The 27,341-nt window shown below is 37.8% G+C and overlaps 1 protein-coding gene across 1 annotated transcript in view; it reads right to left on the reverse strand.

Annotated features, from left to right (window-relative positions):
- Window positions 1–27,341, reverse strand: part of NAV2 (neuron navigator 2) — a 96,011-nt gene that overhangs the window by 5,985 nt on the left and 62,685 nt on the right. The window contains 17 exon segments of the mRNA XM_010190272.1: window positions 670–788; window positions 1,173–1,369; window positions 1,847–1,918; window positions 2,401–2,555; window positions 3,790–4,025; window positions 6,066–6,234; window positions 6,379–6,474; window positions 8,149–8,249; window positions 8,740–8,899; window positions 9,427–9,580; window positions 12,295–12,467; window positions 14,867–15,012; window positions 15,497–15,608; window positions 16,229–16,312; window positions 19,981–20,055; window positions 20,174–20,197; window positions 22,202–22,254. Of these exon segments, the coding sequence (XP_010188574.1) occupies window positions 670–788; window positions 1,173–1,369; window positions 1,847–1,918; window positions 2,401–2,555; window positions 3,790–4,025; window positions 6,066–6,234; window positions 6,379–6,474; window positions 8,149–8,249; window positions 8,740–8,899; window positions 9,427–9,580; window positions 12,295–12,467; window positions 14,867–15,012; window positions 15,497–15,608; window positions 16,229–16,312; window positions 19,981–20,055; window positions 20,174–20,197; window positions 22,202–22,254 (2,126 nt within the window).

Here is a 27,341-nt window from a genome sequence, read left to right on the forward strand (position 1 = left end):
TCCTCTTGATTCCAACATGCTTTATTGTTACAGATACGCTAAAAATTTTGTGCTAATGCTTAAAACTATCCGAATTGCTAGAATATGATTCAGTTACTAAGTACAGCCAATCAGTGATCATTTCACTATGGCTTCTGAAAGAATTCTGAAGGAATCTACTAAAAAAATTATCCTGTAGACTAAGAAGTAATAAAAATGTCACTGATAATGATCCTGTCAGTCATCAATATGTTTCTCTCCATACACAGCTTTGTTCCTCCTCTGTTGAAAGATCTGATTCTCAAAGGAAAATCCTGCATCACTAAGCTAATGACCACAAACATGTTTTCCAGACATATAGTACAATTTTAAGGTGTGTTTCTGGAACAGATTATTTAAAGATACTTTGGTATCTAACTTACCCCACTGAAAACTTGAGTAGTTTGGTATCTAAGCACCTTTAAAAGAATCTAATCTGGACTTCTAAAAATTCTGGATTTTACAATCATTTGAAGAGAGTAATTCCAACTAAAATTAGTGACAATTTAGGCAACATTTTCACAGACATGCACGTATTCAGTGTGCAAAGTTTTATCTACAGAAAATGTTGCCAATATTCAGTTTTCTCCATTGCTGTGTTACCTTTCGAACAGATGCCATTCCAGACCTGTGATTTTTCACTTTGCTCACCTGTAATCCTTCTCTAACCGCCTCCAGAAGATACGGGATGATGGAGTAGTTCCACAAGTCAGTAAACCAAACTCGAGAACCATCCACATCTATCGGACAGGAGAGGAAGAGCCGTGGACCTGGAAAGGGAAATTCAGGTGTTACACTCAAATCATGACCATGATATGCCTCCAAGGGGGAACAAATAACTTTCAGTTCTTTGGAGAAAGAAGCCAAGGATGAGAAAACAAATAGCTATCTGGTGAGTTGCTTCTCCTGAGAGCTGCGAAATCCTCTGAATCAACTTGAAATACTATTTCTTAGAAACAGTAAAAAAAAAAAAAAAGAAGTTAGAAACTTCTTGCACAGTTTGCCTCAGAGTACACTGTCATTTAAAAGTAGGGTTTTAAACCTGCTTTTTACCTGCTATAGCACAAGGAAATGTACAAGAATGCACCTGATATACAAGGAAATAAAATACATATATTTACGTATGCCTGGGCATATGAGCAGAGAGCACTTACCAATAGTAACATCAGAGGAGCTGTGAGCCTCCAAGAACTTGTTCAGATGTTGCCAGACCTTGGGAATCCAATCAATAATTTTAACCAGCTCTGCATTTCTCATCCTGCCACTGATCTCTGTTTCAATTAGTTTTCTTCTCAAGAAACGGCCAAGAAAGCCTTTGACTGGCTCAGTGTGATTAGCACATAGCACCCATCTATGGCAGAACAGCAGAAATGTCAATTATTTCCCTTTCATGCTACTGAACAGGATTATTCTGGGCTAAATGTCTCTGATTATTTCTAGATGATTAGCATGATCAAAATGTGTTATCCCAGTCACATATATTTCATAGAAAAAAATATTTTGGAATGATGAGTTAACTAGATGAAATAATTTGTATTGTGCATTGTTTCAGCTTATTTCTCATTCAGTAGCTGCTTTGCCTATTATCTTATTTAAAATTTTTTAGAGGATCAAACACCTTAGCAATCCCCTGAAAAGTTTTATGAACAGTGGTGACTTAAATAATAGAATCATAACAAAGCTGCACATGTTAGGGCAGCAACAAGTAGCAAATGGTATTCCTTTCTTGTTTGCTATTGCAGCTGGCAAGAACAATTTCAGATGACTCAGTAGCCATTACTCCTTTGCTAGCCCACAAACAGAAAAAAGAAACATGAACAAACAGTACCTGAAATTATGGTGAAGTTGAAGATTAGGTGTTGAGGAGGTGGCTTGGTTCATCGTGCCAATAATATATGGACTATTAAAAAAAAATCAGGCAAATCATACTTGTAAATTTTGAAAAATAACTTTTTAGTAAGATGTCAACATTTAAAAAGTTATTCAAACCTCTTTTGTCAAAGCAGGTTTTTGTAGTTACTTATAACCAGATTCTCTAGTGAGAATCTGACTTCTGAGAGCATGAAATTCTGAAAGCAAAACAGAAATCTCAAAGCAGGATCTTTCACTAAAAATGGGCTTTTAGTATTGAAGATCTACTGCATGAAGTGAATGCAAATTACTCAAATGCCCTCCTACTTTTTTATTACTGATTTCAGAGGAAGTGATCATTTTATGAAGGAAAAAAACCCCTGAAGTGCTGTCCATAATATGGACAGTCTGTCCATCTCAGTCCACTTTACCAAATTCATCTAGAGTTTGGTTTTGTGATCACATTTTGCAATGGCGGTGGTCTGACTGCAGTAGTGAAATTTGGCATGTGTTGTGATTTTATTTCTTTACCATTTGTGGTACTTGCAGTTTAGAAGTCCATTAAAGATCTCTCCCAGGGAGCTAACATGATGCAAATTATCCAAAATTATTACAAGAGGCATATCCACAGCGTTATTTTCACTGTTACACTGGTCTGCTAGGTTGGACAGGTACTGGCGGAGTTCCTGCAAAGCATTTATAAAGAAAATTTTAAAAAAAGAAAAATGCAGATAGTTTTCTTAATATTCCTTGAAAATCCAATTAAGATAAATAAGCTACTGGCCTTGTAATGAAATATAAACCAAAAGAGCCTGACATATTACAAATGCACACATTTTCCATGAGAAAACACAAGAATGTGGTGTGTCTTCCCTTTTGCAGGTTATGCTGAAGATTCAAAGACTATACCAGAAACCCTGTGTGAGACAAGGGGCCTAAACAGGGGTAAGACTGTTGTTTGGGTGGTTGTTTTTTCACTTGTGCTGTCCTAATCTGACACTGACAGCCCCCAAATGTACTTTTCTTTCTTTTCAGGAACTTGTTCAACTCTCCATACACCAAAGCAAACTTTGCATCCTAACTAGGTTTGTTATATTGTCTTGCAACTGTATGTCTATCATAATACAGCCAATAAAATTAATCTGGAATAAAGCATCCTGTGGCAGAGGTCAAATTCGGATGCCATCGGTAATACCATGAAAGAAAGATGAGCTTGTGAGGCTGCTACTGTGTGGCTGAAATGCTCTCAGCAGCTTTAAACCATTTATTCCATAGCATGTCTCAAATTATACCAGCGGCCTACAACCACAATTTCAACCATCCCTTTCTTCCAGAGGAAAATGTGTCTAAAGCCATCAAACAGAGTGATATTTTTTTAAATTTTCTTTTTTTTCAATTTAATCGAGATGTCACTGGAAGTATATTCAGCAAAACCAGTAGCACATAAAAAAGCAGAAACGTGCCTTACCATGCAGGAATGTGTCTGGACAACAAGGCACTCCTAACCCAGCATATGCAGATTACAACTGCTGATACGCGCAGCTGCAGAAACCCTGGACAGCCTAGAGATGCATTTGAGGGTTTTTGGAAAAATGCCACATGCAATAGGGATTGCTTAAGTTGCTGGGAATTTTATGCAGGTGTTTAACTTCCTCAGCAATTCTGAGGCTCCTAACCACTTGAAAATCATGACACCTTTAGGTGTTTAAATATACACCTGGAAGCCTGCCCTTTCAGGCCCATAATCATGTGAATCTGTAGTTCTGAAAACCTTAAATATTATTCCCTTCGGGATTAACATAATGCTTGAAGATGAAAAGTAAGTTTAAAATTAGCTTTTGATGGATTAACAAAGGAGTCGTCTCTTATTTTTGATATCCGGTAGCATTAACTGTGCAAGGATGATTTCTGTTTCCTCACCTTACTGGATTTATGGTCCACATTGAAGGTTGCAATAATGCCATCAGCCAGCTCCCTGCCCTCTCTAAGGACCATATACTCAGACAGACGGTTTGCTAGGTACGTTTTGCCAGTGCCACTGGGGCCAGATAAGATAATTCGTCTATGTTCCATCAGCAGAGAGACATAGCGCTGCAGTATAGGCTTCGGGATCAGTGATTCAAACACCAGACCGTCTAAACTGTTCTCGCAGATACCTGTAACAGGAAAAGATTCCCCATTTAGACAGATTCCCAATGTTTATTGAAATTACCTGCATTTCTAAAAGTTTGTTGTTTGGCTGGGTTGTTTCATTATTATTATTTACTATGTAGTTGTAACGTTGCAAAGTAATCCCAATAGCAGAGTTTGAACAAATCAAGATTAGTTGAAATGACCAGATAGTTAAACCAGAGAACTGAAAAATGTGATTTTGTGAATGTACCCGGGTCCAGTAATAGTAGTAGAAAACCCCAAAATAACACTTAGAAACACCAGATTTAGATCCAACCAGACCAAGCTGTTTCCCACTTCAGAGACAGACCCCTCCCCCACTCTGGTACCCCCCGTGGTCAAGAGCAGCACACATAAAACTGGTAAAACAAGTGCAGGAGTGACCTACAGCCTTAGCCTGGATCCTCCTTCAGCTCTCCCAGTTTTCCAAGTACTCAACTGCATCCTACAGCGTCTAAGGCCCTATGAAAGTAACAATACTAAATGATTCCAGGCCACATTTTCCACACACAAACCATCTATTTTGCAGTATTTCACTATGTACAATACCACATTCATCCAGAATTTACCTGTTTACTTTCGAATCCCTAGACAAAAAAAACACCAGCTATCATCAACTCCCCCTACTTTCCCAAACGTTTGTAATTAAACTCCTTCTCTGTATGCTGATAGTTATCTCTTCCAACATAAAACTCCTACTGATAAGGATTTACGCAATGTCAGCAGTCACTTGAGGCAGAATTGGCTCAGGTAAAATACACAGTGCTTCAAAATAAAGAGCAGAAAGGGAAGTTGGCAGATCACACACAGAAATGTTTGCACCTCAATGGTTACTTGGAATATTAAATATTTATATAGGCAGCTTTATATCTCAAAGGTGTATGGAAGTGATTTTCCAGAAATCGATTAAACAGATTTCTATTTTATTGAAAACTGTTATCACATAGGAACCTTCAAAGTACAAGTCAATGCAAGTTAAATGTAAAATCAGCTTGCAGCCTTATAGATACGGCTAGTCCTTAAGCAGTATTTCAAATGTGAGTATACTCTATTGGACAATGTATTCTAAATAAGCAGAATACCCTGGGTTCACATCAAGCTTTAGTAAATTGAGATACTTCATAACTTATTTTGTCTTTCTGCCTGCTGATGTGCTACCAAAGGCAATCAATTTTCTTATACCAATATTCAAAAATCAAACTACTTTCAAGTCAAATGCCACAGCCAAACTTTGAAGTTGAGCTGCAGAGTAGCAATGCTCGCAAATACTCTACCACTGGATGTGGATCTGTCCTTGAGATTTCACTGGTGCAACTCTGAGCAAGCTGATGCATGTTCAAAATGGCTAAGGATTTTTCCCTCAAACCTAGTTTCATAGTGTAGCTTTCATATAAAAATGGTTCCCTGAGACCAAATGGGCTTATAGGAGAAATGTAAGCATTAATTTCTTATCAGCACAATATAATGAAACTGATGAGAACTTTGAAAACAATACATTTGGAAAAAATCCAGAGTTCAAGGGGTCCCACAAATTCCGAGATCCCTCCTTACTAGTGCCTAAGGAGGGACTCTTCAGCAATATAAATCATGCAAGTGAAAACAAGATTTTTTTACTCAGTATGAAGGAAATGACAAATATAGCTATTAAAAAGAGGGAATGAAATTCTGAGGCTCTATTCATTTGGAAGGTATTCTGCTGCTCAAACAACTCCACTATGTCCCCTGTGGTGTGAGATCTTCTCCAGGACAACTCCAGGCAGCAGTTCAAGATATGTGGAGAAAAATGCTGTGTGTGCAATTATTCCTACTGTTACAGGTTGGAAATTTTCTGCATTTATAGACTTAGCATACTCTGAGTGCTGTCATTATAAAATGAAAATAGAAGGACGAGTAAATAAAAGGCAGGAATGGGGGGAAAAAAAACCCACAATTAAAAAATTCTACTCCTCTGAGTTTCTTGACACAGCAGACTTTGGTAAAACTGTAATTAGTGTAAACTACACAGACAGGTCAAGCATAATTACCTTTGATGGTAACTGAAATAGTGTTGTTTTCCCCAACTAGATAGCCACAGGGCAACAACTCAGGTGTCTCTGCACTGTTAGTGCGTTTGATTTCTCCAATGCTGTAGCCCAGAACACTGTCTGAATTCAGTCCCAGCTGGCTCACGGGATCCACATGAATGATATACTCCTAGGGTGAAAAAGGGACACGAAAAGTTAGGCAGTGACTTTGTTCTATGCTATAATAGCAATAATTATAGCAAGTTAAATATTGCTTGGTACCATCAAAATCAAACAGGAGAATACAAGCACAAGGCAAAGAGTTCTCACTAACCTTAAACAATCGCCTTACAACCCCATCCAGAACATCCCATTTGGTCTTGCCACTGACTCCAATGCAGCCTATGAGGAAGGCGCGAGGCCTTGAATCCTAAGTGCATAAAGATGTGAATTTAAGTTAATAAATAAATTAATAACAGAGAAGTCTGTTTAATGTAATTAAATTTCCCCTTTTTGCTATTTTTTTAAAGTTATGGTGCACCTTTACCACTCGATATGGTTAAGTTCTGAATGCTACATGAAATCCTTCCTAGAATTCTACTAAACGTTTTCCACGGTGTTGGAGTCACAGATCTAAAGGACACTTAAGTGGTACTGATATTAAGTAAAAGGTATTTGTTAATTAATACATGAACAATTCAAAAACCTCTGAGAGGATTATAGCTTAGCAAAAGACAGAACGATTCTTAGGAAAATTCTCAGCTGAAAAGTTCATGACATGTTCATTTTTCCAAGACTTCACAATCAAATATGCTGCATTTGCAAGGTTTATCCTATTTACTTCTAGAAATACACCCATGGACACAGAAATCTAAAAATATGTGTATTTATATACATATATATATATGTATCTATCTATCTAAAAATTATACATGGCTGTATGTACGTACAGTCATATACAGAGAGGGCTTACACCTCATTCTTCTATTCTTCTATAGCTGCATTCACTGTGAAACATTCCTTGAGCAAAAGCTAATTTCTATCGTAATACTTCAAGTTCAGCTAAAACATAAGGAATGATTCCACATGGTAATACTGACTCTGAGCACAGTGGAGTCCAACAGAATTAGCAATATAGTCTTACTGTTAATTTGCCTATCCAGGGCTGTAATATAGTACTGCAAAACTGGTATTTAATGGAAAGAACTGCTGGGTCAATTTTATTTCTGATTATTCAAATTTTTGTGTCCCTCCCTTATAAAAGACACCAAATTATTTCTTAAACACACTTTAACAGGTACACATGACGTGAGATAGCAACATCAGTGCTTGATATTGATATTGTAGTACATTTATGCATGCATTACACATGAAGTAGTCTGCAATTCTACAATACCTGATATGTATTTGGGTAATTAGGATTCTCTCAATTACTTGTGAATAGAGAGTATCTGAAAGACGTCATTCAAAATCAGATACTTGTACAAAGAGGACAACATGAACGATAAGCTACAGATGTCCCAGTTTGGATCCATTAAGTTACCGCAGCATACTCGTGCTTCTAGCATTTTGCTCCACCTTCTATTGACACACTGGATCATTTTCATTATTAGCTAAAATTTTATTGAAGTTTAACAGAAAGGCCCAAGAGCTTTGTGCAGCTTTTAAGATACCAGTCTTAAACAGATGCTATCGCAAGGTACAGATTAGTCTGCTAACCTTCTTGATAGCGGAAGCGTGGCCTGGTTTTCAGAGATAATACTGAAAGGCTTAAATTGTAACATTATCACCGACACCGCTGACCCATGGGCTACTCTAGCAGTCCCATGTTACTGACACAGTTCATGGCCAACCATAATGGCTATTGCAGGCAAGTCCTAGGAGACAACCTGAACTGGCGGTCTTGGCTCTCAGCATTTCAGAGGAAGTGGGAGGGAGCTGAGTGCTTTGGCTATCACTTAGTGATACCCCAACAAACTATTTTGCAGAGAAAAATTTTAAAAATATTTTGTAAATAGGAGCCTCCAAACCAAATTGGATTTGAATTCTCTGCCCCATTCCACTGTCACTTATATTTCAAAGCTAGGCACAAAACACAACTCACCTCCTTCCATTTCATTTCATCCTGAAAGTTGACAACTATTTTGACGTGTCTGCCTCCTTCTTTCCGGGAAGAGCCATCTCCAGTGTCATCTAAGAGCATGTCTGTGAACAGAAAACATCAACAGCTTCACAGCTGTATCTTAACAATGAAAACTATTCTGGTGTACACCAACATGTCTGTTGTAGTCAAACACAACACATCTGGGCTTCACATGCACAGAGGAAAAACACAAGAACCAGGTTTACTGACATCCCTATCAAATACCAGAATCACTCTTAAAGTGAAGGTCATTGAAAATTATTAGTCAGTTACTCCGTATTTTCCTTCCTATAATATATCCTCTGCCAAATGTACACCGTTAAATGGCTTTAAACATGACTCTTTACAGCTGAGGTCATAATTGGACAACTCCAATCTAGGGCGTAGCAGACCTATGACGACATTTTAAAAGAAGACTTTATGCCAACTCCTGACATATTTCCACACCTCCACTGTTAATAATTTTCATGCTTTCATTTTTCCGTGGCTAACCAAACCAAACCTTCCAAGTGCAGGATAAAACTTGCCCACCGCCCTTCTCGTTAAACTCACCGAGACTGGTTGACTCCGTGAGGTTCAAACTATGTTGAGAGAGACCTACTGAATGTCTTGGTGAGGATGAAATGGAAGCCTGAGACTGAGCCCTGCTACAGCTGCCATGGTTTTCAGATTTCAGCCGATCATTTTCTGCTTTTAACTTTTCAATCTCACCCTTGAAAAGACAAATCAGGAGTCAGAAGGTCCACTGAAAACATACACTTAAAAGAGTGCAACATAAGCAACTTAAGAATAAATATTAGCTTAGCAGAAATTTAATTTTTGTAATATTTTAATAAATTAATTTAGTTATTACAATGTCCCTTCCATGAAACTTTTCAAAGTATCTTAGAAAACATAAATATGTGGGAATTCACTAAACACTGAAATGCAGCTACTTTAAGGCAGAGAGCATGGGAACATTTTAAGATGTTGCTGACAGTCAACAAAACAATGTCTCTATAGGTGTTTCTAGGGTTGAAATAGTTACAGCTCCAGAACTGAGGGCAGCAGAATTCATACATTCAAGTCGATTTTTAATGAAGGTACAAGGTTTAACACTGGCACAAAGCTAGACAAAACTTTAAAGTAGGTATTAAAAAACTTCAAATTTACTTTCTTTCAGATCTTTACTGTGTGGTAAGTTGGCCTATTTTTGACACAAGAACACAGACTGCAATATTTGGGGTGGCTATTTCTTACCTGCATTCTGTTCATCGCTTCCCGAAGCTGGTCAAGTTGATGAGCGGAACTAAGGGCTTCTAGACGAATATCAGTCAGCTTCATCTCCTTGTCTCTTAGCTCATTTCGTAACTGCATGACTGTTTCAGCTTCACTGTCAGTGCATTCAGAAATACTGGAGAAGATTGAAAAATGAACATTGAATGAGACCATTTGGTGCTTTTCAAATGAAGCTGCTCTATAATTTATTAGTAAAGAAGGGAAAAAACCCTTCTTTCTGTAGGAAGCAGGCAACAGTTTTGGCTTATTGCATTAGTGATACCATATGTAAGATATTAAATAGGTAATCAAAATATTGCAGACTAGTGAAATAAATATGCCTGAGAGTTATTTTCTTTAATCAGCATATGAAATAAAATTCTGGCAATCACCTACTACTGGTTAGTCTCCATTTTTTTTACATGGTAGTTGCTAAAAACGAAAACTTCTAAAGCCAAAATCTAAATAAATTAAGGGAGTGTAGGCAGCAACAGCAGTTGGTTGGAGATTGATGAGTTTCCAGACAGATTTAAAGCTCACCAGGTGTGCACAGCTGGGTTTCCCTGAACTGTTCTGGAGGGCTTTGGAACTCTACACCTATTCAAGCGTGATAAATTCCTGCTTGCTTTAAAGCACTCACACTTAAAAATTTTTTGGTGGCATTTTCCTTTCCTCCTCCCACAAAAAAAAATTCTGAGTGAGTAACATTTCAGCACATTCGTAAGTGTATCTATATAAAGATCAACTACACAGCTGCATGCTTTTAGGGAGATCTCATTTAAAATGTCTCTCTAAATCAGGTTAATGAGAGATGCTTTCCACACCAAAAAGTCAGTAAGCCAAAATACACAAGTTTAACTTGTGCTCTGCTCTATCCTTCCCTCAGTTTGCATATTTACCTTTTCTCATGTTCAGCCTTTTGGCTTTCATGTCAAGATGAGACACACGCACAAAGCATTTTGACTGATGATAGATGGGATCATCATTTGACAATTTTCTGGCCTTAGATTTCTAAAGCCCAGTCTGCTGTAGTCACCACAAACTCACTGAGTTAGGCTTAAGAGACTGGAGAAGCTTTAAAAAAAAATCCAAACAGGATTATCCTCTGCTACTAACATTTCATTGCTACTATGTGTCTGGAAACTATTGTTATTGTTTTCACTTCTTCATGTGTAAACAAGTGATAGGTAAAACTTTGAGTCTGGGTACTTACTCAAATGCATTTGCTCTGAAATTAGGCTGGAAGCTTTGCGTGACGTGTACAAGGGCAAAAGGCTGTCTGGTAACTGTTTCACAATACTGTCTCTTACAACTTTCTGTATTTTTTTAATCCCACTCAAGTGACAAAGCTACTGATAAAATTAACAGCTTTCCAAGCACATTCTAGAATTTGAGTTTAGACTCAAAACAGTGTTGTAAGGCAATTATTTAACCTTATTTCACAGGTGGCCAAAAAGAGGCCTGAAGATTGCCTGTTACCTTTCTATGAACATAAAAGGAGTTAAGCAGCAGAGCAGAAGTCCTGACTTTAAACCCTACATCTCATTTTCATATAAACACAGGCAGAGGGGTACAGTTGGTCCTACAGAGGAGTCTACACAATAGCTTGCTACTACACATTTGGTTTTCACTCCTCTTTCCCAGCCTATCCCTGGCTGTGCTGCTGTTGTGCCCCCATACTTATGCCAGCTCTGGCACTCATCAGAGTCTGGACAGACACCTGAGCAGATCCAACCCAGCAACCTGGGGAAAAAAACCAACAACCTGTTCATGTTTCTGTCAAGTTATATGTCATGTTATTTAGCATGCTGCATTGGCTTGGTGGAGTAGTCTAAGAAGTAGCAGAGCCAGTGCAAGGGAAGGACCAGACACAGGTGTCTGGGGAGGTACAGAACAAAAGAGGAGCAGATCATCTCCATTCATCAGGCACAAGCTGTTAGATGAGTTCAGCTGTATCACTAAACCATGCTGTTTTGATTTCCAGTAAATCCTTACCTTTATCTGAATTCGTCAACTTAACTGGGAATTCATCATCGCAGATTAGTAAAATATGCACTGTCTTTAGCAAACAGAGAAAACAAAATCCCAGACTTGGCCTGGCTTCTCTAATTAAACAGCAAGAGATCCCAATAATCCTGCACTCCAAGGTCACCCTGGTTATAAATACTCTTCATACTCCATATGTTCTGCTGAGAGAGCACTCCAATGAAGTAGTGAATTATGCTACAGTAATGATGCAATGGTTTTTGGCTTCCTGGACACCAATGCAAATGTACTGAGTTGGGAGTCAGCTTATACATCTTTAATTCCCTTAATAGATAAATTCAGCTTCTCAAGTGTTCTGCCTGTAATTTCCTTAAGACTACAGAACATTCAAAATAAGCAGTAGTTGAAAGTGTGATCTTATTATTTTGCCATTATGACAGGGTTAAGGATTTTACCCAAAATACAACCTCCCTCTGGGAGGTAAGTGATGCTTGCGAGTAGGACTGATCAATGGCAACAGACCAGCCATGGCCTACAAGACAATCCAGTCTGGCCCACTGTGTCATCTGCTGGGGCCTCACGGTGAACAGCTGGTGTCAGCAGTGCACGTAGCTTAGCAGCTATCAAACTCTTGTAGTGCTTATACAGATGTGCAGATCCTTAGACCAAGGAACCAAAGGGGACAGGATGGTGTAGGGTACATTTTGCCTCTGCTTGTTTCTGTAAAGTGGCCCAGAGATGTCCTGCAAAGCTAGCATGGAAAACACTGGATATCTCCAAATTATGACATTACTCTTCTCCTCGACCAATGCAGCAAGATGCCTTCCACTCCATTTTCTATTTAAAAATTTTAAAATTACTTACAGAGAATTGGAATGGGAAGCTCTCAGCAATGGTGTCGAAACAGTGGAGTTATGGTGTGGTAGTTTTGGTGAAGAAGGTAATGAAGAATCAGTCATCTCCTCAATATCTGAATGAGAAGATGCTGACTTGGGAGATTTCTTTTTACCAAAAGCTTGCTTGAAGGAGCTGCGTAACTGAAAAAACAACACCACAGAATTGGTACATCATTAAGAACGAAACCAGGTAAAAAAAGCCACAGAGTAAAAATTCTAACATGCAAATATTCCAAATGATACAGCCATACTCACATATATTTTGAGTACAAAAGAATTTTAAAAAGGGCTTTTTTCCTTAACTATTTTATGAGATTAATATGGTCAATAGGACTGGATATCATATCGATGCTTCCTGTTTTCAAACAACTACTTTATAGCAAATTCTGTTCAGTGCGACAAGCTTTGCAGTGATGCTGTAGCAACTTGTAGCTATAATATAACGTGGCTCAGACAAGGTTAATGATGCTGAAATGGTTAGTCTTGTAAATGGATGGGTTAGCTTTGTATCTCATAGTTTAAAGTAGGTCTTCCTTACCTCATTGACCTGCCAGAAGAAGTGCAAGCAAAAGGAAGAGGGGGAAGGAAAAAAGACATGTTTTAACAGATAAAGCCAATGATAAGGAAAGCTTTGGATTTCTAAGACAAACATGACCAATAATCAACAAAGACCAACAGTTACTGTAAAACTGGAACCCTGTATTTACCAAAACCAGGTGTTTAAACAGCATATGGTCATTTTGACATTACTTGAGCGAGACACCAGACCCCAATCTCTTTAACTATTTAAACTGTATTTTCTCCTTGGCTCAGACAGAATATTTTGGCTAACAGCCAAGTTAATACTTTGGGTTTTTCTTTGTAGGAACAAGTATTTCACCTGGTGAAAATAGTGACTCTTTCCTACCTACCTGCATCTAAAAAAACTCCTTTTCTTAATGACAACCATTTTCCAAACAATGAAAAGAATGAATATTCATGTGATTAAACTGATGTTATCCCAAGGCTACAGTACAACAGTCAGTGTTCAAAAAGCATCTGGACAACAATCTTAGACATATGATTTAAGTTGCCCTGTGTGGAGTCAAGTTTGGACTTTATGATCCTCATGAGTGCCTTCCAATTCAGGATGCTCTACAATCACTGTTTGAGGCTATCACAAATTACATGTTGTAAACAGGCTGGCTTATTATTTCCTATCTTCATTTTACAGCAACGATGTACTCATTTTTATAACAACATAAAAATACTGTCCTGTTTCTTCTACTTCGTGAAAATCTATACAGAATTTATCTCTCTTTATAGTAAGATGTTTCCTCAACCTTCTTTATAGTCATCTGATGAATGAGAAGTGTAGGCTAGTATCTACTAGGTAACAATAACAAAATACAGAAGCTAAAGCAAGAATTTAAAAAGTGTTTATCTTAACTAAGGCTTAATGATTGCAAAAGGTTTGTGTCACAAATTAAGAGTCACTAGCAATTTAAAAGTTACAGCCATTTACTTCGTCTATAACTACCCTAACAGCACAAGAAGGATTTGGAAATGACATCGTTTCCATCCAACCAATTATTCAGATTGGAAATACTGCCATTATGAAGGAGCTGGCAAGATGTCAAAATGAAACCACTGGGATAAGAGCAAAATGAAAACAGGAATCTGCTCAGGAAGCTGTTTCTTACAGTTCAGGAGTTTCATAAGCGTTTTGGAGAAGATATTGTGCAAATACAAATCAAGCTCTTACCAGCTCAAACCATATTTTGAAGCTATATAGGTATATCTGTTCATCCAAAAGATCGAGGGGCATTTAAATTCAGTGGGAAGGAAGGAGTGGACCGCTTTACAGGCTACAATGAAGGATCTAGGGACTTTAGTCCAAACTACAGTCAGACTAGGTCACTAAGGCAGTTATGGTCTAATTGAAAATGGAGTTTTATATAATGTACCTTTCCTCCAGTACAGGGTACCTTGTACACAGTACATGATAAGCAAAAAAGGAAAAATGGGAAATGAAACATAAGTATTGTAAAATCTTGCAAATTAAATGTCCAGCACAATAAATTATTAAAGATTGGTATTTCTTTCATTGCAGCTCCACAGTTATGCTCAAAAGAGAGTTCTTGAAGTGTTTAACATGTTCACTTAAAAGAAAGCCCTATGAGCTGAAAAGAAAAAAACAAAAAACGAATGATCTCCCATTGTGAATTTGTTTTACTTTAATAACAGATGTCAAGTTTTCTTTAAGAGGTTGGACACCATATTACTTTCGGCCAGAACTGATCTTTGACAGCTATTTCTTAATTTAAGAGTGGCCTTTTGGTTGTTAAGCTAAAATTCAATCCTAGGCAACACAAGCATATACATTAGTTACGACTCAATTAAGCCTTCAAAAGAGAGTTTACACAGGATTTAAACAGTGCATAGTCCTTGTGCTGACCTGTTGCATGAGGGGAGGAAGGAGGAGCTGAGCGGCTAGATTTCACCATGCATGTTCCGACAATTTTATATAAACCTCATGGAATCTGTTAAAATACACTCACCCAGTTCTTCCTCTTCTTTTTCTTGGAATCACTCTCAACGTTGCTTCCCACACTGGAGTGACTGGTAGCACTGTTTATACTAGAGACACTATCCGAAGAGTGCTGCCTTCGGATCCGCAGGTCTGTGGACTGGGCAGTTCCAGGTCCTGAGTATGAATGAAGGTGGTTTCAAAATGATGTAACAAATTTGTTATAAAGGTAAATTACTGGCATAAGAGAAGTGAGATAACACGGGACTGTGTTCAGACTTTATATTGGAAATGACTGAAAACACCAAAAAAAATGAAGCCAAGTGCCTGCCAGCTCTGAAAAGGGAATCTTTGCTTCCAGATGCTTCACATCAGCGTCTAGATGGGTGAATTACTAAATGCTCATAGTAAATTCAGTGAGCTCACTGAAGGTGGAAAAGCTTTGTTAAAACACCTCCTCGTGTGTTTAACACATCCATTTACTTTTGTAGGATTGACCACACTATTTACACAGATATCCATTTCAAATCTCCACATGATCCCGAAACAAGTAACTAGAGCATGGCCATGAGACAAAGCTGATCTCTGACAGTTACATCAGATATTACCAAGAGGACCTAAGAGCACTGCTCAGTTGCTAAACGTAGAGCTTGCTTCTCACCTTTGCAGTTGAGCTCAGGTGTGTTGATGACTCCATTGATGGCAGCCTGGGCAGCAGCATTTTGCTTCTTCAGCAGTTCAATCGTCTTCCGTAACTCATTCAGTTCTGAGTCCTTGAAAATTCAAGAAAAGAATGGTGATACATCAGAAAAATGCAGATGGTATCTAACTGCTCTGAAGAAGCCACCTTTCGATCTGAGCATTGGTAGTTGATAGAGAATTTATGGAATATATACATACGAGGAGACGAAAATGAGATTTGGTGGAAGCACACCCTCAACAGATCACAAAATAGTTTGGTTATTATGATACAAAAAAAATGTACACACACTGCAATACAGAAATAATGTGTATTCAATTACACTGTCCAAAAATCTAATGTTGCCTATCTTGCAAGGATTTTTCTTGTTTTTCTTGAAAATGCACATGTGTGGATGCATTGGGAAGAAATTTATTATAAAAATATGCAATATGTGACCTGTGTCCAAAAATATGACTTGTGTCCAAAGCAGCAATTCATAAGAATAACCTTATCGGTTGTCACAACATCCAAGTGCAGGAAATGAGTATTTTATGCAAAATTTTATACATTTCATTCCATCACCACAACTGAGGAAACTAAATCAAATGGTGTATGTGATTTTTTTCACCCTGCACAACTAACTATGAAAGGAGCTGAGCAAGAATGCTAGAAACAGAAGTTATGACTTCCCCAAATACTTTTCAAGCTTGCCTTTTGTTCCGCTGTCATTGTCAGGCTCTGCAGTCTGATGGTCATGTTCCCCAAGCTCTGCTCAAATGCTGCCACCAGGTGAGCCTTAGAGTTAAAACCATACAGAAGTAGTTAGTTCTCTGCCCCCCAAACAAGAATATTTCTGCAGGTATTTCAATGGAACAACTCCTGCATTGCATTGTTTGTTGTGTAAGTGATACGGAGAAAATACTACTGGTAAGAGAAGGTCAAATGAGCAGAGCGCATGTTGTGAAAATGTTTGTAAATGAACTACCAGCAACAACTTAATTGTGGAAAATCAGAAATGTCAAAGCAACAGACCAATTTTGGAGTATCAGAAAATGACAGCTCTTTCATGTACAAGTACTACTAGCAGCACACTAAGAAATGATGCTGTTTCTGGCTACAAACCATGCCCTGCTCGGCAGCAGCTGAAACCACACACTACCCCTAAGTTTTAGGAGGATAACCTAAAAAGCAAAATAAAATATAAAGCAAGTTTTCAGATAGCAAAAGGCCTGGCAAAAACTTCTCTCCAACTAGATCGATATTTTCCTTGTGGACATTTAAGGCAAAAAGACACTGGAAGTCATAGAGGTGAAGATTCTCACTGTGCTCCCCAGCAGAACTCTGAAAGCCAAGTTGGTCAGTTCAGTCCAGAGATGCCTTCTCTGCAGAGAGGGATAAAGATGGAGACAGGACTATTGCAGCATTGTAGCCAGCCTGCTGGATACTTGATCAGCTGATATACCTGCATCTAACTCAAAAACTTCTCCAATATCCGAGTGTACCTTGCTTGCAACCAAGGTCCACATGCTAAATGTCATCCAAAACTTCCTCGTGCTAGGCCAACTATCCTTTTTTCTTTTTCCATGAAGCACCAAGAACCCAATGTTGATTATATTAAGGACACCAGTTATGAACTGAAAATGACTGAAGTAAAAGGAATGAAAAGCAGATTGAGAAGAAACTTGATAAAAAGCTACTATGTGCCATGAGATGGTATTGTTTTCTAGGTATATGCGTATATATATTTATACACATCTATATGCAGTTGCATATGCAACTGAACACAGGAACAGTTAAATATACATTTGTCTCATTAGACATAATCATCTACACTAATCATAGCAAATATTTTCTCTATTAAAAATAATTCTATACACACGACAAGTAAAATTGTGTAAAATCTTTCCAAGCAGAAAAATATGTTCTCTCACCCAAATATACACAGAATAGCAAAATCTTTCACAGAGCTATTCCAGACTTATTCATCATCAGTACACAGCTGACTTATCCTAAATAACTGTTCTCACATTCGCAATGCAAACATGAGCAGTACAATAACATGGGGATGTGCATCTCTCATTCCTATCAGCCCCTATGAAAATAAGCAGAGCTGAGACTGTGAGAAAATAGCAAAAAGTAATTTAAACCCTCATGCTACACATGTTTGAAAAATCTAAATATTTATTTTAAAAACATGGAGTTTCTGTTGGGGAGGATGAACAGGGAACAACAAAACTGATACTCAGGAAACCTCTGTAATACTTTGTAGAAGCAAAAAGTAATGGGCAAGTGGGGACTGAATACATTAACAATGAGATACAAACCCTTAATGTTTTAACCTTGACCTTAAAAAAAGGTCACTCTTTTAAAACCAGATCAGGCTCCTCAATATAAATTATTCCTATCTTGAAACTGTTCCATAAGCTATGGAAAAGAGGAATCTTCACTTCCTACTTGGAGTGAAAGCTTTTCAAAGTTCTTGCCCCTGATGGTCTGAGAACATGAAAAGCTGCAGTGTATGCAGGAAAATTCAGGAAAAAAAAAATAACGAGATGAACCTGAATTGCCTAAGTCAAAAGCATTAAAAAAAAATCCTGTGTAGAGGAAATGTCCATAAAGCAGCATCTTAACAAACAGCATTTATTAGTCTTAACTTTTTGGGGCACAGACCTGGCCTTTTTCAGGAAAGAAGAGTGTGTTCTCTGAAAAAAGGTGGCTAGAGACTGAAATGTATTACAGGGGCAGTTATAGCCACATCTTTGCAGCAGACTGTAGCTGATTTATGGACAAATAAGGGATAGCTCTAAGTCTAAGAACTTTAAACAGCATGAATAAAAAACTCCAAAATTTTAGTGAAGTGAATGAAGAAAAAATGGAGTATTATCAAACTAATAAATGATGCTAACATTTACTGGGGAAAAAAAACCCAAACCATAACCAAAAAAAAAAAACCCTCAAGTGACTCCCAAACAAAAACGTGCAGCAGTAGCTGATGTTAAAGACTATTCTCTGCAAAGACAGTGGTAGTAACCACACACAAATTCTTGGGCAAATTAATGGCAGCTGGGGCAGGCACAGAGTAGCCTGTGCTATTCACTACTCTTGGAGACAGGCTACTAACTCCTGTCTTGAATCTGAACACCACATGAAGAAGAATGCAACAGAACTAAGCCAGAGCTAGATGAGTTGCAGAGTTGACAATTGTTTTGTTTGAAGGATGTAGGCTGGGTTATTTAACATGATAAAAAAATGTATGCAGGAGAATCTGGTCCTTCTTTCTCTCATGTAAAAGAAGTTTCTGGAGGAAAACCAACTCATGCATCCAGTCTCCTTTGTATTTGGAAGGCAAACATAAGATACAATTTCTGGAAGACTTTAAAAATTTTTTATTTCCCTCTTGGGAAAGTGACTGAGTGATTATATGTAGTCAAAGCCCTTTTATTTTACTTTTCTATTAACTGTGTTCTTAGTCTGTCTTTTCCATTTTGCAAGCTGGATAAAGCACTGTGATGCCTGCAGTGAACACCACAGTGGATTTCCCCTTGTCCCCTTTCCTTCTTGGGACAGGCATTACTGCTCAGATGAAAACTGTTCTTTACTGTGCCAAATATCATGTCCCACCTATTCAGAGAGCTGATGGACAGGAATGTCCTTTTCAGTAGCATGTGTTCTGATATTTATTCATTCCCACAAACTAGGTTGTCAGTATGATCCAATTTGATGACTATTCATCTGTAGCTTATTTACTCTAGAATTGCTTATTTTTCTAGCAAGCTTCTGTTTTGCAGATTCCTGCTATCTGTGACTACAGCACAGAACACACAAATAAACTTGCTCAGGGTCATTTGTAGTGTTGCCTCAACATTTCCTGGCTTCCAAATCTTTTTTTCCAAGTGTCTTACATTACTTATTCATCAAATTCACCACAGGAAACAAGCAGAAGCATTGTCTACACTGGTTAAAAATCAGGTATGTCCACCCTTTAGGCATAACTTTAAATTAGTACTCAGAGCCCCTTATGTAACTATTACTTTTCAGGTAATAAGCCCACATCTTTATGCAATAGCAAAGTATAATGCATTCCAATCTGTGTTTCTACCAATTTTTATTCCTACCAATTATAACCTTAATCTGTATCTCATCCTATCCAAATGTCAAAGCAAGACACTATTCATAAAAAAAAGACCCCGACTTCAATGATTTTTTCAAGATCTGAAAATTGTTCACATACATATAAAGCCAAATGATTATTATTATAATTCATAATTTAAAGAAAGGCAAAAGACAATTCAGTAGGACAGGGGATGTTATTTTTTGACAGGTTTCACATGCAAGCAGTTATTTAGGTAATGTGAACCGAATATTATACGCAAGAAACCTTTTTGTCACTTAGAAAAACTGGAGTGCTACTTGGTGCACTAAATGCATTCCTTGTTAGTGTTTGTTCTCCAAGTTGTACTCACATTGGCAGTCAACTGAGTTGTCAGAGCTGACACTTTTTCTTGGGATGCATCCAACTCTCTTCGCAGCTTGCGAATCTATATATTTTAAGAGATACTTTACTGCACCATAATATGGAGAAACAAAATAGCAAGACATGAAATGCAGTGTGTCTTGACAGCACATTTACGCCTGTCGAACACAATGTGCTCTTACCTCTGACTGGCACTTCTCTTCAGGCTATAAAGTAAAAACAGAGGATAATACATGAGGCTATTACAACATAATCAGCCTGACAAACTTATAAAATTTTTCAAATTTTTTTTTGTTGTTTGCATTTCAAAAGCTCTGATGTGAATGGATTCCCACATCCGTATTTAATCTAAAATAATCTCCTAATTTATTTACTCTTCAGGAAAAAGAAAATAGTCTGCTTGTACAGTACTTCTTCCTGCAGGAAGGATTTTGAGCTCCACTTCCCAACCTGACGACCAGTGCACCTCTGAGTCTGAACCATGAAAGGGTAAAGTTCTGGCTCCATGCATATGGGGCTGCATAATACTCTGAAGAGTGAGAACTGTCACAGAACATGGCCGATCCTAGGTAATTTCCTTCCTCCCATGTTCAGCAATCCATAGGATGGAGATAATGTTTTTGCACTCCAAAGTGATGTGAAAAAAACGAAAAAATTACTCCCCTTTGGGTGCTGCCTAGGCACTGCGGTGATGAAAAAGGACACACAACTAGCTATCTGAGGATGCAAAGCGGTCTGCATGATAAAACTGTGGCTACTATGGCTTGTTTCTAACCAAAGTTATCAGCTAAAGAGAAGTATATGGTCAGAAGTTACACACTCTACTGTCCTTATGTAAACTTGTCCACTACGAGCCACCATGAAAATTATACCCACCAAACCACACTATTAAGAGCCACTTCTGCTTGGGCAGCAAGCATATAAACCAGAAGCTCAGACAGCAGCTGCCGAGTGTTCTCCTTGTGGCTCCCATGGTTACTAACAACAGCCCACTGGAAAAGGTCTCTTCTCCATCCTTCCAATATATTATCTGTTTCGGCTTCATATAATGAAAGGTGGTATTTTCAGTTTATTATCAAGGTCTAAAGGCCATGTTACACATGTAGCTTCGTAAGAGTGAAACATGTATGTGAAGTAACACTAAATAACACTATGCTGCCTTGACAGACTTCACAGACAGCTTCCAAGAACAAATTCTTCCAGGACCTCATATCACAAATGCTTGTTTCAGCTGTGGATGCATCATAGCTGCATAGCAATTCGAAATTAAAGATCTTGTTCAGTTAACAGATCTTACTGACGTAATTACTATCCACTGTTTTTCTAAAAGGGTTGTGCTTTAAGAAACCCCCAAAATGGTGATTATAGCATGCCAGGAATACATGACCCACATTTAATCTGACTAGCTTGGATATTAGCAGCAGTGAAGCCACTGGGATTTAACCATCAGTGCAAAATACTTCTGTACAGTCTCGCGTGGGCTGGAACCTGCTGCACCCCTGGGTTGCTGCAGTGAACACCCTAAATAGCTACAGGAAAGCTAGGCAAGACAGGGTCTGAGTGGTGCAGCCTCACCTTCCCATTACAGCACAGGTACAGTCTTAACCCACAAGGTCTTACACTGTATATGTCTAAATGGAAAATCCTTCCTGAGACTATTAGGAGGTAATAAACAAATGTAACACACATTTTAAAACTCCTGTATTTTCAAACTCCAGTAAGCCTTATTCTAGGATCAGATAACCTAAATGAATACATACTTTTCAAAAAAATGTTGCTGGCATAGCGGAAAAATGGCTTCTTTAGAATTATTAAAATCTACGCATTAAAAATATATTCAAACTTTTATAGTAGCAAATCATCAATACAAGGTTGGAATGACTTTATTCAGCATATTTTGGGGTGCTTTAGGTAATGAAATTCAAATCTTTGTAGAAAAACCTGTTTAGCATAGTTGTAAAACACCGACTCAAAAAAGAAATTGCTGCTTTTAGGCCATTAACATCTCTGTTTAATGAGGATACTGCTAAATATTCAGACATCTTTATGAATGTAAACATTTTTTTCATAGCTAGCATTCAGAACACAATCAAATGAAAAGTGCTTTTCCCTCCCTCCTCCTTGAATGACAAAAGTAATTAGGACAAAAAGACCAGTCAATTCAATAACCTTGATTAGCAAACCCAAATTGCTGATTTCATTATACTCACTGTTGAATAAATAGATGATGTGCTGGACACCAAAGAGAGAGAGGAACCATGCACTAAAGGAATGAAAATAAATGACTGAATATAAATACAGTAACCACATAGTGGAATCATCACAGATCATTCACTGCCAACTACCAGCCTACTGAATAAATACTTTCATGAATTTCATCATCTGTCATAAACTTAATTATATCACTGCACTAACAATATACAGTTTGAATAAAGCATGACCAGGTAATACAATTCACAAACTTTGATTTGTAAGAGCTGTTTTAATTTTTTTTTTTTTTGGAATGAGGTGTGGTTAAGAAGATTAGAAAGGAAAGTTCTGATGAAGATTTCTTCAGAAATTAGTATTTCTCTGGGCATCTTAAGACTTTTGCGAAAAGACTTAGGATAAAAAAAGCAACAAATTAACTGAAATGCAGGAGAGATTACAAAAGTAAATCTAACTGCTTCAGTATCAGTTTTAGATGAGACTGGGAGGGGTGGTGGTGTTTTCTTTAAGCAGCAGACCAAGCTGGAGACGTCCTGAGAAGAATGTGATATCCACCTCCAGTCTGTAACCAGATGCTCCAGAAGATCTGGAGCACCCAGGGCAGAAACCACTGTCTAATTTCGGGGCCCTCAACTGTCCTCTGAATGCAGCTGCACCTTCTGCTGCTACAGTGGAGCAGGATCACTGGTGTTGAATGAGCTGAAAATTCCCTATCCCTGCTGCAGGGTCTTCTTTAAAGCAATGACATTTCTTTAACAAGGCAAAGTTTGTTCTCATAGAAAAATTACAAGAGTGAAAACATGGCTACAAAACCTTTTCTGGAAAAGAATCAGTTTCATGCAGTTTTTGCATTCAAATATACCTTCAGTAAAAGATATACATATACATTTATTTTCAAGGTTGTTACCATCAGGCCGGTGTTAGGATTTACATATAACTTAATTTTATTTTTGATTATACTATTAAAAAAACTACCTGACACTATTCTTTCTGTTACTGAAACATGAAAAATTACCTTTCCTTTTTTATTTTCAGAAGCAAAATACATCTAACTGGAACTTTCAAACTTCAGATAACTTCATACAAATTATATCAAATCATGTTAAATCACTTTTTCCTCCACCTAAATCCCCCAGCCAAAAACAAGTTTAGAAAAGCTGCCATTTAGTTCTAATTACCAAGTGCAATGCTCCTACACATTCATAATAAATAGGTTCTGCTTTCCCATTGACATTATATCCTAAGGCAAGGCTGGAAAGAGATGTAAATAAAGTCTAAGTTGGCTTCTGGAGGAATTTAAGCCAATTTCAAAAACCCACAAGAAAGTAAAAAAGAAAAACCCAATAACCTTAGACCCATTCACTTTTTCTGGTTAATCATATTTTCGATTAAAATTATCTTTATAGTTAGATATTAAGGACTGCACTGCATTAAGAACATAAAAATATGTGGTGTGAGTCAGACCCAGGGTTTGTCTAATCGCGTGCTCCATCTCTGGCTACAACCGCAGCGCAAGTTTAGGGAAAAGAATGCAAGAAGGAGGCAGATGACCAGTGATTTTTCCCCAGGTACACCTGGTTCTCTCTGGGAACCAGGAGAGATGGAAATTCCAGAGATGGAAACTGCAGTCAGACCATTATTTTTCATAGTTGTTGAGACCTTCCTACCATTAACTTGCCTACTTCTGAATCCACTGATGTATTTTGTCTGTAACAAAATATACTCTTCTTTCTTGTGTTTAGAAATGTAATTCTTTGCAGTTGTTTTAGACCTGCTACTGAATCAGACAATAAGTTCTTTTGAGTGTCTCCATACCCCTGTGATATGAGAAGTAACAGATAACTATCCTCTTTGTAATGCATTAAATTATGTATTATCGTCTCCCTTCAGACTTCATTTTTCCAAGTTAAAGATTCCTAATGTATTTTAACTCTCTTCATACCACAGATTTTATGCACTTAAGACTTCCTTGCCACTTTTTATCTGCATTTTACCCTTAGGACCACCTTTTTTAAGATAGAAAGCCCAAAACACAGGCAATATTGCACAAGGCCACCAATGGACTCATACACAGAATATAATATTATTTTCTAGTTTGCCTCTCTGTACTATTCCTTTGTGCAGTTTTTAATAACAAAATAGAGAGGTATTTAAGAAAGCAGCCATACCAACTGGCCAGAGAAGAAACAGATCTCCTTAAAATGGATTGGGACACACGTGTTTTGAGTTACCATCAACTGGAATTTTTAAGATCACATTGGGACTTTAAAGGAGGAAAGACGACTAAAAATTAAAAAAAAAGGAAAGAACATATAACTCTGGGAATCATACTCCTGCCTTGTAAAACGTCACCACTGCATCGTTTGAACGTGTATGTCACTTTGGATTTCTAGTTTCAAGGATAACTAAGGAGTTAATATTTTTGCACAATTTCTTTTTTAAGTATCTGCAGATGGCTACTTTAAGGCTATTTAATTAGAAGCCTGAAGGCAGTTATGCTCTTGATGTGATTCCTGTCTTTTGCAGTTAACATGCATCTGCACGCAGGCTACAAACCCAAATTGTTTTGGAGCTATTATTTTAAAGCACTGTAACTGCAGATGCAAGCACGTTTTACTTTTAATGTTAGAAAATAAATGGTCTAGCCGTGATCAACTGTCCAAAGAGCAGAAAGAACAGGTATTGCAGTCAGTAGCACAAAAAGGACTAAAAATTTATACCCCAACAACAATGAATTTAATTCCTTTCTCTATAGGAGGCTGAAGTATCAGGGTGGAGCCAGCAGCAGCACAGCTCCTGGGGAAGACTCACGGCCAGGCAAGTGAGTCCTGGAAACTGGACAGCCAAGAGTCAAGTTTGAAGCTCTGGGTAGTTTGGAGGCTGCTCCTGCTGGCATCTCTCCAGCCCTGAAACCCTTCCTATCAAAAGAATTATGTATTGCAAAGCTGACTAACATTTCAACCTACATGCTGTGCTGTGAGTGAACATGCCTGTACTCACACTACAGAGGAAAAAAGAAAAAAAGCGTCTAAGAATAAATCCTGGCCCTGCTGAAGTTAATAAACATATGTCTTGTAATCTCATGTGCTAATAAATAATTAGAAGTAGGCTGGCAAGCTTTATTTAAGACCTGGATTTGTGCTTCATTGACACTGGCTGAATGTATAAAATTACTTTGTCCATTCACCACAAATTTATTTTCTATAATACTTTTTGATCTGTTCTCTCAAGGTGGAGATGAGTGATGTATTCATGCTTCTTGATCTATTGTCTCTGTGAAGATCTGTTAGATCCATGGGTTTAAAAGCACAGGACAACACACATGCTCACTTATAACTTGTGCTTCCCTGAGACATTAAGTAGGAGCTCATAAGCAGGCCATCTCTACCTTCTGTACAGCCAAAGAAGTGGCAGAAGACCTTTAACCTGAAGACAAAAAAAGGGACTAAACATTCATCCCATCTGGTAAAATACTATTATCCTTTTAGGTGCCAAAAATTTAGGAACGTCTGAAAGGAACTTCTTCAGTATGTCCACTGTAGGGTCAAATTCCTACTTCATAATCAAAAGTGATCTTTTCCCACTGCTTTCAAGTCCAAAACTTGGTAGAGTTTTCTTGGATATAACTTTTAATACTCTTTTAAATGAATGAAAAGGATTTTGTAGAACATTTCACCTAACTCTCCCTTTTTCTTTATTTAAAAATGTTTCATCCTCAAACATGCAATACTTATTAACTCCTCTTCCAAACTGGTCTCTCTCCTGGACAAGAAGTTCTAAACTATAAGAGACCATTTAATCTCCAACATGTCAAAAGGAATTTGCTGCAATATAAAGCACACTTAAAAGACTACAGTTACCATATGGAATTCAAAAATCTTTGTTCATGATCATCTAGCTTTCTGAGATCATGGCACAAACAAAGGTTAATTCCTCCAATGACACAGTTTTCAGCCCTACAGCATTATTCTAATAACTTTCAACCTCTAATGAAGATCCTCAACCATGGACCTCTAAAATACAATTAAATGTAACAGAGTTAGATTAGCTAAATTCAACAATGAATTAGCCCTGAACCTTTCTGGAGCCGTATCCAATATGCATATTCCAGCCCTTCTAATAACCGGTATCTCCAGGAAGCCACCCCTGTGACTCCTATAGGCCCCTAAAGCACTTGAGTGTGGCTCCCATGTATGCTTGGCTCTAGGGAAGCAGCAAGAACAGGGCACTGGTATTAACGCTGCTGAGTAAGGGCAAGTCCTCAGCAGTACAGGAAGCAAGCCAGCAAAGGCTCGTGTGACCTGTAGTGATGAAGTACTTCATAGCCAAACAAGCTCCCAATCTTTGCCAGGAAGGAGATTTAAGGCTCAAAGAGCTAATGCTGAAAGAGCTTCTTATGACCTTCCTGTGAACCACTCCCAGAGCTCACCCCATGGTCGACTTCTCAAACTGCAATACTTGAGGGTTTTAATGTGTGGTCATAGCTACTCCTGCCACAGCCATGAGGTTGCTTGATCAGCAGCAACCAAGCCAAACACTTACTTATAGGTAACTGACTTTCTCGTCTTACATTTACATGGGGTTCTTTTATCAGGTATGATTACATATTTGAAAAGGTGACAAGAAATTAAAAAGAGGAGTCTAGATATTTTGAAGAACTACTCAGGTCCCTTTTGCAGAAACTGTGAGGTATCAACCCAGGACATTCAGAAGAAATAAAAAGAAAAGGAAATCTGAATACAGATTAAATACTGGAAAAATTAACTGGTATAGAAACAACAGCCTGGCTGATATCAAGTATTTATACTACCAACAGAAGTGTGGAGGCCCAGGTTCAGAAGAATAGCCCTATTCAAAGAAACACTTTAATATACTAGAGTCATTCTGAGATGACTGAAAATGAAGCACAGAATGTGTTTAAATCCTTTCTTGAATAGGTCTAGGTACAACACTTACATACTTTTCTATGTCCAGCCAGAAGGACTGTTGAACGAATTATCATCAGAACAATGATTACCGGGACCAAAATTTTATCTAACACCGAGAGTTCCACAGAGAGAGAACCATGCTCTGAAATGTCTCCTTTGCTGAACTGAAAAGCACCATAAATTTACACTTGATTTATGTGAGAATGTCATCTTC

Source organism: Mesitornis unicolor, unplaced genomic scaffold (assembly GCF_000695765.1).
Source record: "Mesitornis unicolor isolate BGI_N332 unplaced genomic scaffold, ASM69576v1 scaffold42748, whole genome shotgun sequence".
NCBI classification, from domain to species: domain Eukaryota; kingdom Metazoa; phylum Chordata; class Aves; order Mesitornithiformes; family Mesitornithidae; genus Mesitornis; species Mesitornis unicolor.